At 33.5% G+C, this 14995-nt stretch overlaps 1 protein-coding gene across 1 annotated transcript in view; it reads right to left on the bottom strand.

Annotated features, from left to right (window-relative positions):
• The window catches only part of CFAP47 (cilia and flagella associated protein 47), a 467323-nt gene that overhangs the window by 248891 nt on the left and 203437 nt on the right, over positions 1–14995 (bottom strand). The window contains exons 34-35 of the mRNA XM_003805971.5: positions 824–921; positions 416–532 (exon numbers count right to left, since the gene is read on the bottom strand). Of these exons, the coding sequence (XP_003806019.4) occupies positions 416–532; positions 824–921 (215 nt within the window). The remainder of the gene's footprint in view (positions 1–415; positions 533–823; positions 922–14995) is intronic.

Genomic DNA, 14995 nt, shown 5'->3' with positions numbered 1-14995 from the left:
TTATGACCTCTACACAAACATTTATTTTAATACTAAAGTGAAAATTTATTTTTGCTACTAAATTAGAAGATAATAATATGACATCTATATTTAAATAAATATGCTCTTTTAGTTCATTCTTAGATTTTGAGTAATGATTATAATTCACTCAATGTTTATTTTTGGGGTTTCAGGCACTTGGACTGGAAGTACTTTCCTATTATGCACAGCTGGATGTATATAATTATACAAATTTTAAAATATCCAGTCGATTTCTGTGGAGTCATATTTCGATTTCTACATTTTAGCAATGTCTCATCAAAAGCCTGTTTCAATTTAAATTTCAAAAATATGAACAAAGCAATATTATAAATGAGCAAGCTATCAAAAGAAATTTATAAAATGTTTGTAGAATGTTTAATATAAAGGCACCCACCTGTATTTCCATGTCAAAGTCAATTTCATAAAGAGTATTTACAATAATCAGGCAATTGTGCAGATACTCTTCAGGACTTTTTGGTTGCGTGTACATATTAATAAAATGAGACTCAATCTGTAAAAAAAAGAAATCAAACCTTTTGGTAATGGAATAAAAAATTCTGTTTTTTAAGTGTTCTCTATAGTTAGGCAAAGAATCATTTAAATATTAATATTTGTCAGTAATAAATTATTGCAATCAAAATGCAAGAATAAACAAAAAGGTAGTGCTGGCCATGCAGATTCAGGCGTTTGACTTGAATGTAAGACATTCGAAATAATCTGTTTACAGAAAATACACTTCAAATTTTAATCACTAAGTTTTTATAAATAATAGAAGATCATTATGCATAAAAACGACTCTTACCAAGAATGGGCAATAGGCTCCCAACTGTGTTGCAAAAACAAGACCATCTGAAAGGTCTTTGTCAAAATTTACTATCCATCTCTCAGAAGGGATAACATCTGTTTCAAAAAAGAGGGAGAGTAAATACAACAATAGTTTTACTTTATTAAAAGATACCTATGGAAATTTGAGCAATAGTAAAAGAAAATTTTGCTTCTTCTTGGAAAACAAAAAGTATATTATATTGGAAATAAAAACAAATTTTAAGCCTCAGAAGATTAATACTATGAGAGTTACCTGTAAGGCTTTATAAACAATTGCAAGCTGTCTTCTTTATTTCTATATGAGCTGCTTTGAAAAATACACTACAGTGTCGTAATGGAATAGAAATTCAATGTTTCAAAATTATCCATTCTGTTGAGAACCTTGAGGTTCAAATGTTTAATCAATGATCATCAACATGGGTAAGGAGACTGAAAAGGCATGGAGTTACTTGTAACTTTAGAGTGCTAGTGCCAGTTTCTTTATTTCTTGCAGAAATTCATCCACATGGCAGGAAAGTATGTGAAAGGAATTCAAGATTTATGGCTTAAAGAAACCAAAATTGACCTATAAAAGGCAATACAGGATGGAGGAGTAGTAAAAGGAATTTTCAATTACAGACATGATTACTATGCTGAGTCTGGAACAAAAAGAGGAAGTATCTGAATTTTAAGTGAATATCTGAAATACTGACCTATATTGGGTGGAGGTTAATTTTAAACAGTGGAAATAATCCCTATGTTGAATGTGACATTTTCTTTTTCAATAAGTTTCCAAATAGCCTAGATTCTTCATGGTGTGAGACAATTTCTTGTCTGAAAACAAGGGGCAAATGGTGATCTTTATAAATTCCCTCAAATCTCTCTACTCCCATTTTCTGTGAAGAAGAAAAACCATGACATGATACACCCATGACATGTATATTAGCTTCAAAACCAGGATTGCTTTACACCTGGAATTGGAAGACTTAATTTTCTCTTGAATCACAGATGTCCTGGACACTTCACAGACAATGTCCAGTACTTTTTCATCTGAGAAGCTATGACATTGAACATTTCTATAGGATTTCTATAGCATATTGTCACAAAATCAGTCTAGCAAACACAGATCACTAAGGATTTTCAACTAATGCATAGCAAACAACCTCTGTATTTTTCAAAGTATTATTTCCTGATCGAAACTTATAAGTAACATTTTTGATATAAGATTCAATGTAATCGAATTAATGATTTTAAATACACATTGCCAGTTGGCTGAATAATGATAACCTACATGTGCTTCTCTTTTTTGTCCAGCTTTGATGTATAATTGGCAAATAAAGAGTATATGTATATAGAACATAAATTGTGTTTTGATATAAGTATACCTTGTGTAGTGATTCCCAAAATCAAGCTAATTAACATATTCATCACTTCACATAGTCACTATTTTGTGTATATGTATGTGGTGAGAACCTAAGATGTACTCTCTTAGCTAAGTAAAATGTGCTTCTCTGAATGTATATTTGCCACCCATAGCTATCAATAAAAGCAAAATATTTCACTTTTGTAGTTAATATTTATTTTTCTCTGGACTGGAAGCAATGATAACTTTTGATCTGAAAAAGATAATTTACTAGCCTTTTACATTGATAGAGAATCAGTCAGTTAGCAGTGGACATAGACTGTATCCACCAGATAGCACATCCTTGTCTTGTACAGACATTAGAGGAGGGACAGAAATTGTCTTGAAGGAGCTTAATATCTTGTTGCAGGAAAATCACATCCATAACAGGAAAACAATGAATTAAAAAAAAATCCTCCAAGCAGAAGTCAATGAATACATAACAATACAGCAACAACTAATTGTTATCCTGTTATTTCCCACTCCACCAATCACAACTCAGGACCACAGAATTCATTATGACACCCGCCCCACCTTATTTTGTCAACAGTGAAAAATCTCAATCTCATTATCTACAATATTTTTATGTGTTGGTTAAACTCTAGTATGTATATAAAGTGCTTTCAGAATTGCAAAGCCATACCCCTGTGAGAAACTAGAGTAAGGTGTGTATGTATAGATAGTTCTTTACACCTTTAGTCTTAGACTACACAGTCATATTTCTTTACAATTAAATAAGCTCATTTCTTTTTCATTACCATCAGTGAGGTTGTCCAACATTTGTAACCCAGTTATATTCATTTGCCACAGCCTGCATTTTGTCCTTAAATACTTACATATGTTGGTTGATTTTATAAAATTACTTACGCTAGCATTCACTCTTTGTGGTACACACCTATAGGAACTTGAGGAATACATTTTCACGTACCTGCCATCACATTTCCATAAAGAAAAGTGTGATCACCCCCAAAATTCCAACGTGCTGCACCTTTGTAGTCAATCCCTACCCTCATCTGTTAGCACCTGGCAAACACTGATGTGTTTTTAATCTCAATAACTTCACCTTTACCAAAATGCCATAAAAGTTGAATCACACAATATCAATATGTAGTCTTGTGGGGTCTTGTTGTTTTGGCTTCTTTTACTGAGTGAAATTCATTTAAGATGCACCTATGCTGTGTGAATCAATAGTCGTTGTTGTTTTCATTGTTGAGTAGTACTGTATTTGATAGATGTCACAGAGATGAGGTATTCATTCACCAATTGAAGGGCATTTGGTTTGTCTTCAGTTTAGAGGCAATTATGAAAATCTGCTACAAATTATCTCATGTAGTGCTTATTGTGATCAGCAATTCTTTTTTTTAAAAAAGTTTTATTTCCATAGGTTTTGGGGGGAACTGGTGGTACTTGATTACATGAGTAAGTTCTTTAGTGGTGATTTGTGAGATTTTGGTGCACCCAGCACCCAAGTAGTATTCACCGAACCCAGTTGGTAGCGTTTTATCCCTCACTCCCTTCTCACCCTTTCCCTGCGAGTCCCCAAAGTCCATTGTATCATTCTTACGCCTTTGCATCCTCAGAGCTTAGCTCCCACTTATGAGTGAGAACATACGATGCTTGGTAATTCTAATGTATTTTGGTGAAACAGCTGGAAAAGAGATTTCTGGATTATATAGTAATTGTATTGGGCAACTTATATATGTCTTTTTTCTATCTTTCTATCTTTTTTTGGTGATGTATCTTTTCAGAACTTTTGACTATTTTTCAAATTTGGTTGTTTATTTTCTTGTTGTTGAGTTTGGAGAGTTCTTTATGTATCCTGCATACAAGAAATTTGTGGAATATGTTATTCAAAAATACTTTCCCCCAGTCTGTAGCTTGTCTTTTCTTTCTCTTAATAGTGTCTTTCATAAAGCAGAAATTTTAATATGGTAAAGTCCAATACATATAGATATGTGTATACATGTATATATGTGTATATATGTATGTATATAAAAGTTGTGTGGGTTTACATTTAGATCTATGATCTACTTTGAGATAATTTTAGTACAAGATGTGAGGTATAGGTCAATGCTCATTTTTTACATATGCACTTCCAATTATTCAAGTAATATTTGTTGAAAACACTAGCCTTACTTGATTTAATTGCTTTTGCACTTTTGTAAGCAAAAACACCCAGTTGATTATATTTGTGTAGATATATTCCTTGTCGCTCAATTCTTTTCTTTTGATCTACACATCTATTCTTTTGTCAATACCACCCAGTCTTAATTATTGTAGTTTCAAAATTTCTTCCGCCTTTTCAAAATTGTTTTGGCTATTTTAATGGCAATGCCTTTATATATATATTTTAGAGTCAACTTACTTATATTGATCTATAAGAATATGTGATGGTATTTTCACTGGAATTGAATTGAATCTATAGATCAATTTGATAGCCTAACAACATTTAGTTTTCCAACGTCATGTGCATGCTATATTTCTCTATTTAGTTCTCACTGATTGCTTTCATCAGTGTTTTGTAGTTTATAGCATATATATCTCTAATTTATTTTGTTATACATACTTATACTAAGTACTTAATATTAGATACTTAAGTATTTCTTCTATGTTAAATGGTATATTTTTATTTTAAATTCCAATTGTTTACTGCCAATATATAGAAATATAATTTAATTTAATTGTATAGTGATCATATATCCTCTGACTTTGATAAATGCATATAGTATTTCTAGGAGCTTTTTATAGATTGTTTGGGATTTTCTACTTGACAGAAATGTTGAATTCCAGCCCCTTTCTCGGGGCAAGAGGTGGTTTGTTATTTTCTTTTTTTTCCTTTTTCTTTCTTTTTCTTTTTTTTTTGAAACTGCAATGAGTATTCACCAGAGCCCTTTGGGGGACAGTATCTGTTGTCCTTAAATTAACATAGATGAACACATCTGTTCTATAAGGTATTGCTATGGTTTGAATGTCCCCTCTAAATCTCATGTTCAAATTTCATTGCCATTTCAATGGTTAATACCAACCGATAGAAGTGGGACTTTTAGGAGGTAATTAGATCATGAGAGCTCTGGCTTCATGAATGGATTAATGGTGTTATCTCAGGAGTGTGTTAGTTACATTGGGAGTCTGGCCCTCTTTTTCTCTCTTTCTTGCATGCTCTTACTTTTTATCATCTTCTCTAGCTATGGGATGCCTACCATAATGTAATAATGCAGCAAGAAGGCCCTCATCAAATGCAACCTAATTATCTTGGACTTTCCAGCCTCCAGAGTCATGACCCAAATAAACTTCTATTGTTTATAAATTACCCAATCTGTAGTATTCTGTTACAGCAACACTAAATGGACTAAGACAGATATACAGAAGTCGGAGTGAATTGCCTGCCCCTACACTAGGTACTAAGGAGTACACATTCTCCAGACTCACTTTAGTCATTTCTGTGAGCAACATGTGAAGTTTGTGGAGTAAACACCTACAAGAACATGCAGAGTCTATAACTGCGGCCACTAGGAGTTTCATGATCTCTCACTAGTGTATACTTGGCCTCTACCAATACGCCAATCACCCTAACTCAACTATTCTTAATGGCGTCTAGCTCTATCTACAAGTAGACCATTGCTATCATCTCATTTCTTCCAGTAAAAACCAAGTCTCTCTTTGTTGCCCTGCAATCTCAGCTTTATGTTAAGGTTCAAGAAAAACAGAGAATTTGCTGCTTGTCTGACTTTCATTGTTGTTATAAGGGTGGGAGAAAACAGTTTCCAGTTCTCTATCTCCCTGAGTAGAAACCAGGGCACCTATTTTTGTTCAACCCATCACAACTTTGAATCTGCTTTGATATTCTTACTTGTTGAATACCAGTAGGCATGGGCTGTAGCTGTTCAAACAAGGCTCTCAGTAAGAATAGGATGACAATGATTCTTCCAAGGCGATGATGTGAAAAAGTAAAGACAAAACTTCAAAGCTCTTCTCTAATCTCTGATCGTATGCCTGTATCTTGTCTTTTATACTCAAGGCTGCTGCCAAGCCCTCATCACAGTTTATCACAGCTTTGATACATCAAGGATTTTCTCTACTTTTATGATAGTTCCTTTGATACAAGCTACTCTCTCTTCTATACTCCCTCTAAGGATTTGCTACCCAAAGTGAGCTAAGTGAATCAGCAGCACCTACATCAAATGGAAGCTTGTTGAAAATGCAGAATTTCTGGCCTCACCCAACACCTAGCAAAATATAAAAACATATTAGCAAAATCTCCAAGTATTCACATTATCTTCTGAGACGTGTTGGTCAATGGTTGTCTTTTTTTGGAGACAGAACCAGCAGTCTAATGTAGTTGTCATTTGTCAGAAACCAGAAAATTCAAGTGATGCTCCACACATTTTTAAAATTTTTAATTGGGAAGTTATGTTTTTATCCAGTTTTATATTACATCACTTCTGATATTCAGGTATATTTAAGTAGCAATAAAAATACTGGTCTTTATAGTATTATGAATTAGAGATGTGTTTGTTAAACACAAAATTTAATCAGAAATTTTAGAAAAAATTAGTCAATTTACTTATTCTGAATATAATAATTGTCACATGAATTTTATGTTAGATGACTATAACAGTACATTTTTATAAAAGTTATATTGAGATATAATTCACATAACACAAATTTCATGCAATTCAATTGTTCAATTCATTGTTGTTTAGTATAGTCATATAGCTGTGCAATCATTACTACTATCTGCTTTTAAAATATTTTTATCAACACATAAATAAACTTGATACTCATTAATTGTCACTTCTCGTTTCTCTCTTCCCTCATACCATGGACATAAATGAATGTACATTCCGTCACTATGGATTTGTCTATTATGGACATGTCATAGAAATAAAATTATAAAATATGTGCCCTTTTGTGTTCTGTTGTCTTTTATTTAGCATAATATTTTCAAGGTTCATTCATGTTGCAGCGTGTATAAGTATTTCATTTCTTTTTATTGCTGAATAACATTCCACTTTGGGAATATACCACATTTTCTTTATGGATATTTGTGTTTCTAATTTTTGGCTATTGTGAATAATGCTGCTATGAGCATTTATGTAAAAGTTTTTTGTAATCATATATTTTCAATTATCTTGAGTATAAACCAATGAGTGGAACTGTTGAATCATATTGCTAATCTATTTCTCAAGAGACTTCTTTTTTATAGCAGTTTTACATTCACAGCAAAATTGTGCAAAAAGTGCAGAGATTTCCCATATGCTCCCTGCCCCCATGCATGCATAACCTCTCTCATTAGTTAATCTAATTTTAACATTTTGAGAAACTACCAGTTTTGCAAAGTGGTTGCACCATTTTACAATCCCTCTAGCAACACATGAGGTTTCCGATTTCTATGAATCCTTGCCAACACTTGTTATAGTCTTTATTTTTTAAATTCAAAAAATTTAATTTCTGTGGCTACATAGTAGATGCATATATTTATGGGGTACATGAGATGTTTTGATACAGGCATTCAATGTGAAATAAGCACATCTTGAAGAATAGGGCATCCATCTCCTCAAGCATTTATCCATTGAGTTGCAAACAATCTGATAACACCATTTTAACAAGTACAGTTGTTATTGACTATAATCACCCTGCTGTGCTATCAAATAGTAGGTCTCATTCTTTCTAACTATTCTTTTTTGTACCCATTAACTATCCCCACCTCCCCCAGCCTCTCACTACCCTTCCCAGTCCATGGTAACCATTCTTCTACTCTCTGTCCATGACTTTAGTTGTTCTGATATTTAGATTCCACAAATAAATGAGAACACGCAATGTTTGTTTATCTGTGCATGGCTTATTTCACTTAACATAATGATTTCCAGTTCCATTCATCTTGTTGTAAATGACAGGATATCGTTCTTTTTTATGGCTGAATAGTACCCCATTGTGTGTATGTACCACATTTTTTTTTATCTGTTCAACTGCTGATGGACACTTAGGTTGCTTCCAAATCTTGGCTATGGTGAACAGTGCTGCAACAAACTGTTAAGTGCAAATATCTGTTCAATATACTGGTTTCCTGTCTTTTGAATATATACCCAGCAGTGGGATTCCTGGATTATACTGCAGCTCAATTTTTAGTTTTTTGAGGAACCTCCAAACTGTTCTCTATAGTGATTGTACTAATTTACATTCCCCCCAACAGTGTACAAGGACTCTCTTTTCTCCACATCCTCACCAGCATTTTTTATTGCCTGTCTTTTGGATATAAGCCATTCTAACTGTGGTTAAATGATATCTCACTGTAGTTTTGATTTGCATTTCTCTGATGATCAATGATGTTGAGCACCTTTTCATGTGCCTATTTACCATTTGTATGTCTTCTTTTGAGAAATATCTATTCAAATTTTTTGCCCATTTTTTATCAGATTATTAAATTTTTTGTTCCTATGGAGTTGTTTGAGCTCCTTATATATTCTGGTCATTAATCCCTTATCAGATGAATATTTTGCAAATGTTTTCTCCCATTTCTGTGGGTTGTCTCTTTACTTTGTCGATTGTATCCATTGCTGTGCAGAAGATTTTACATTTGACTTTTTAAAAATTTTAGTTACAGAAGTTGGTGCCAAATGCTAAATTACTGTGATTTTGCTGTGCATTTCCCAAATTACTAATTATGCTGAACATCTTTTAATGTGCTTGTGGGTCATTTACTTATTTTCCTTTTAGAAATGTCTATTCAAATATTTTGCACATTTTTAAATTGGGTTGTCTTTTTATCACTGACTTGTAAGTGTTTTTTATATATTCTTCATACAAGTCTCTTGCTAGATACATAATTTTGCTGTTACTGTGTCCATTGAAATATTCCTTTTTCCTCATTTTTATTTCATTAATATGATGTACTACTTGGACTGGCATTTATGTTAAAACAACTTTGTACTCCTAAGATAGATTTCATCTCCTGATTATATTTTATTCTTTTTCTGTATTGCTGGATTCCATTTGCTAGTAATTTCAGATTTCCATGTCTATCTTCATAAAATATAATAGGGCATTTTCGAATTTTGTTTTGAAACACTTCTGAAATGCAATGAGGTATATTCTTTAATGCAGACATAGATAATCTTGCTTGTAAAGGTAGTTGAGTTATGAAGATATGTGAACTCTAAATCATTATAAGATCAGTCACATATAATAGTTATGAGTCACATGAAATGTGATATAAAGTAATGCATATAATACTTGATATAACTTCTACATAAGTGAACAATAATCTGGAAATTAAGTAAAATATTTTCAGTATCAAGATAAAAATTGCTATGGAGAAAGACTGAATTAAAACAGAAGATGCTATAAGAAAAAAATTGAAAATAAAAAGAAAACAATTACAGAAGTTGCATATAATAGAATAGATACAATAATTTATGAATAATTTTGTGCTAGTATTATAAAAATTTAGATAAAGCTCATTAATTTCACAAAAATATGTTACAAAATCTCATTCAAGGAACAACAGAAAATAAGAATAATCCTATAACGATTAAACAATTAACTTGTTATTTAAAATCATCCTACAAAGAAAAAAATCTAGATGGTCTTATCAGTGAATACCATAAAATTCAAAAAACAAGAAATATCACTAACACAGAAACTCTTTCAATGTCTCCAAAAAAAGAATGTTCTCCAGGCAATTGTTTAAGGTTTGCATTAACTGTATTAAAAAAAATAAAATGGTAGAAAAAAATTACAGATTAATTATCATTCAAGTAAGTTAAAGCAATCAACTAAAATAACAGTAAATATTCTTTCTGGTAAGTTAAATAAAAATAATTTAACTATCATGGAAAATTTGAGTTTGTGCCAGGATGCAAGGTTAATTCACATTTTTAAATAAATTTAATTTGACAAATTAATATATATATATTCAATATTATTCATCATAAAATTCCTAGAAAAACTAAGGAGAGGAGATAACTTTCAGGATGTAATGAAAATAATCTGCAAAATAATCATATAGTAAATACCATAGTTAATAATTAAATGTTAAATATGCTCTGTTTAAGATTATACAAAAATATCAGGTATAATACAAGAGCATTTATGTTAATAGAATATTCTAAAAAGCATCTTCATATCTGAGTTTCAAGCAATATTGTAGAATTTAAATGAGCACCAAAAATATCTTATATGCCAAATTTACAAAGAAATGTATATTTTAGAATAGGTTTTAAATCCTTCAAAACCTCACTCATTTTGAGAATATAAAAAAGTGCAGAACAACGCAAAGCAATTCACTTACAGTGTAGGAGTTATCAGGCTGATCTCAGTTTTTCACAGCTACTTTATAGGCATAACATAGTGAGGGCACTGTGCACAGTGTTCAGAGAAAAATAATAACCCCCAAATTTTATACTTAGTAAGATACTATTCACATATAAATCACACTAAGATAGTTACAAAGAGAACTAAGAGAATAGAGATTCTTGAAGTGGTTAGAAAAATAAAATTATTATGCCCTCTCTCACCACTCCTATTCAACATAGTATTGGAAGTTCTGGCCAGGGAAATCAGACAAGAGAAAGAAATAAAGGGTACTCAAATAGGAAGAGAGGAAGGCAAATTGTCTCTGTTTGCAGATGACGTGATTCTACATTTAGAAAACCCCATCGTCTCAGACCAAAATATCCTTAAGCTGATAAGCAAATTCAGCAAAGTCTCAGGATACAAAATCACTGTGCAAAAATCACAAGCATTCCTATACACCAATAATAGACAAAGAACCAAATCATGAGTGAACTGCCATTCACAATTGCTACTAAGAGAATAAAATACCTAGGAATCCAACTTACAAGGGATGTGAAGGACCTCTTCAAGGAGAACTACAAACCACTGCTCAATGAAATAAGAGAGGACACAAACAAATGGAAAAACATTCCATGCTTATGGATAGGAAGAATCAGTATCATGAAAACGGCCATACTGCCCAAAGTAATTTACAGATTCGATGCCACCCCATCAAGCTACCACTGACTTTCTTCACAGAATTGGAAACAACTACTTTAAACTTCATATGGAACCAAAAAAGAGACCGCATAGCCAAGGCAATCCTGGGCAAGAAGAACAAAGCTAGAGGCATCACGTTACCTGACTTCAAACTATACTACAAGGCTGCAGTAACCAAAACAGCATGGTACTGGTACCAAAACAGATATATAGACCCATGGAACAGAACAGAGGCTTCAGAAACAATACCACACATCTACAACCATCTGATCTTCAACAAACCTGACACAAACAAGCAATGGGGAAAAGATTCCCTATTTAATAAATGTTGTTGGGAAAACTGGCTAGCCATATGCAGAAAACTGAAACTGGACCCCTTCCTTATACCTTATACAAAAATTAACTGAAGTTGGATTAAAGACTTAAACCTAAAACCTAAAACCATAAAAACCCTCAAAGAAAACCTGGGCAATACCATTCAGGACATAGGCATGGGCAAAGACTTCATGTCTAAAACACCAAAAGCAATAGCAACAAAAACCAAAATTGACAAATGGTATCTAATTAAACTAAAAAACTTCTGCACAGCAAAAGAAACTATCATCAGAGTGAACAGGCAACCAACAGAATGGGAGAAAATATTTGCAATCTATCCATCTGACAAAGGTCTAAAATCCAGAATCTACAAAGAACTTAAACAAATTTACAAGAAAAAAACAACCCCATCAGAAAGTGGGCAAAGGATATGAACAGACACTTCTCAAAAGAAGACATTTATGCAGCCAACAGTCATATGAAAAAATGCTCATCATCACTGGTCATTAGAGAAATGCAAGTCAAAACCACAATGAGATACCATCTCATGCCAGTTAGAATGGCGATCATTAAAAAGTCAGGAAAAAACAGATGCTGGAGAGGATGTGGAGAAATAACACTTACACACTGTTGGTGGGAGTGTAAATTAGTTCAACCATTGTGGAAGACAGTGTGGTGATTCCTCAAGGATCTAGAACTAGAAATACCATTTGACCCAGCATTCCCATTACTGGGTATATACCCAAAGGATTATAAATCATTCTACTATAAAGACACATGCACATGTATGTTTATTGCAGCACTATTCACAATAGCAAAGACTTGGAACCAACCCAAATGTCCATCAATAATAGACTGGATAAAGAAAATGTGGCACATATACATATGTGGAATACTATGCAGCCATAAAAAGGATGAGTTCATGTCCTTTGCAGGGACATGGATGGAACTGGAAACCATCATTCTCAGCAAACTATCACGTGAACAGAAAACCAAACACTGCATGTTCTCACACATAAGTGGGACTTGAACAGTGAGAACACATTGACATAGGGAGGGAAACATCACACACCGGGGCCTGTCAGGGGGTGGGAGCCTAGGGGAGGGATAACATATAGGAGAAATACCTAATGTTAGGTATTGGGTGATGGGTAGATGGGTGCAGCAAACCACCATGGCACGTGTATACCTATGTAACAAAACTGCACGTTCTGCACATGTACCCCAGTACTTAAAGTATAATAAAATAATAATAATAATAATAATTTTGAAGGGAAAAATGAAACAAAAGCAAAAAAAAAGAAAAAGAAAATTATTATGGTATTTATCCATCTAATAGTGAAATGCAGTAAAAATGGAAGTTCCAGGTAACATTACGCATGGTTGAATAGTAGTAACAGAATATAAGTGTTACACATATTTATAACGCAGGCATAATAAATGTAGCAAAAATGATGACACTGAGGGAGGAAGGTGAGAGGAAATGAGAGTACTATTTAGCCAATACATTAAAAGGTAAGATTTCTTCAAAAATGAATTATCTACACAATAACTCTCAACATTATGGAATATGATAGTTGCTTGTCTCTCATAGTTCTTAACTTTCTATTTACAATGATATCACAAACACTGTTGTTTCTCTGACCATTACAAAGGGTGACAGTTAGTCCTGATAATGGGATTAAGGACAGAAGACAGCTAAATTGGAAATCACTGGAGTCAGGCATGGAAACATTGATAAAACAGTTGGCGAATAAACATATATTTACTTACGTATTTTTCTATATTAAAAAATGCTAAATTATATGTGGATGTGTATATGTATATTTATGTAATATTTATAATTCTTTTGATTTTTTGTAGTTCAATAAGCAACCAAGAATTCCAATTATAAATATAATAAAAATTTTATTTAATCAGCTTGTGAATGTATTGTGAGTGATAAACATTTCCACCTGCTACTCAAGAGACTAGACTAATTTCCAGGGCCGATGCAGCTGACTTGCTTCTTTTTACTAGAATTTATCTGACATGATAGAAGGGATTTGGGCTCTTTTGTTCACTACTACATCTCTAATCCCTAGAACAGTGCTAAACATATAAATTGGTGATTAATAGATATTTGTTAACCAAATAATAGTTTTAGTGGCTTCTGTCCTTGTGAGGATTATTTTAAATAAATTATCATACAACAATCAGATAATGATTCACTTATTTTTCCTTCAAGTTATTTACAATCTTGGCATTTATTTATTCATTTTCGGTATATGGTATGTAATACAGAGATAATTTTACCTGTATTCCAAAGTATCAGCCAATTGATCTAGCTCTATTTAATGACTGAAGTAATATTTATTATGGATTTTGAAATGTCACTCTCATTATACTAAATTCTATTATATACATTCATTGTTCTGAGTTCCCTATTGTGTTCAATTCAATTGTGAATATTCCTAAAATTTTAAAATATATATTTTTTATGAATCGAGGGTGGAACAAGATAGCAGAATAAATGGCTCTACTGATCATCCCCCAGCAAAGACACAAATTTAACAACTATCTACACAAAAGAAACATCTTCATAAGAAGCAAAAATGAGGTGAACACTCACAGAACCTGGCTTTAAATTCATATCACTAAAAGAGGCAATAAAGAGGTAGGAAAAACAGTCTTAAATTGTGGACACCATCCCTCCCCTAAGCCTTGGCAGTTGCAGTGTGGGGCAGAGAGCATTTCTGTGCACTGGGGAGAGGGATATTGCAGCAATTGTGAAGCACTGAACTCAGTGCTGCCCTGTTATAATAGAAAACAAAACTGGACTGAACTCAGTTGATGACCAGCCACAGAGGGAACATATAAACCAAGCATAGCCAGAAGGGAATCACCAATCACAGTGGTCAAAACTTGAGCTTGCACAAGGCTCACCATCACAGACTAAAGTCCTCTTGGACCCTAGGTGAACTTGAAAGGCAATATAGGCCACAAGGACGGCAACTCCCAGGCAAGTCCTAGTGCTGAACTGTACTCAGAGCCAGAAGACTTGGGGGCTGCAACCTATCGAGACACCACTGTAGGCATCACCTCTTCCCTACCCCCATGCTGCACAGCTTTTGTGGCTCCAAAGGAGATTCTTTCCCTCCACCTGAGAAGAGAGGGAAGAGTTGGGAGAACCCTGTCTTGCATCTTCAATACCAGTTCAGGCACAGCAGGATAAGGAACTTTTCAGAGTTGTGAGGTCCTCTTTCTAGAACTCAGCTCCTGGACACTACTTCTAGACACATCCAGAGCCAGAAGGGAACCCACTGCCATGAAAGGAAGGTCCTAGACTTAGCAGGATTCATCAACCACTAACCAAAGAGGCCTTGGGCCCTGAATAACCAGCAGTGATACCCAGGTACAATGTTGAGGAATTTGGATGAGACTCTGAGACTTGCTGGATTCAGGTGAGACTCAGCACAT

The sequence above is a fragment of the Pan paniscus genome, chromosome X, assembly GCF_029289425.2.
Source record: "Pan paniscus chromosome X, NHGRI_mPanPan1-v2.0_pri, whole genome shotgun sequence".
Lineage (NCBI taxonomy): Eukaryota > Metazoa > Chordata > Mammalia > Primates > Hominidae > Pan > Pan paniscus.
Note: the sequence above shows the minus strand (reverse complement) of the source record. Positions and strands in the feature narration are given on the sequence as shown.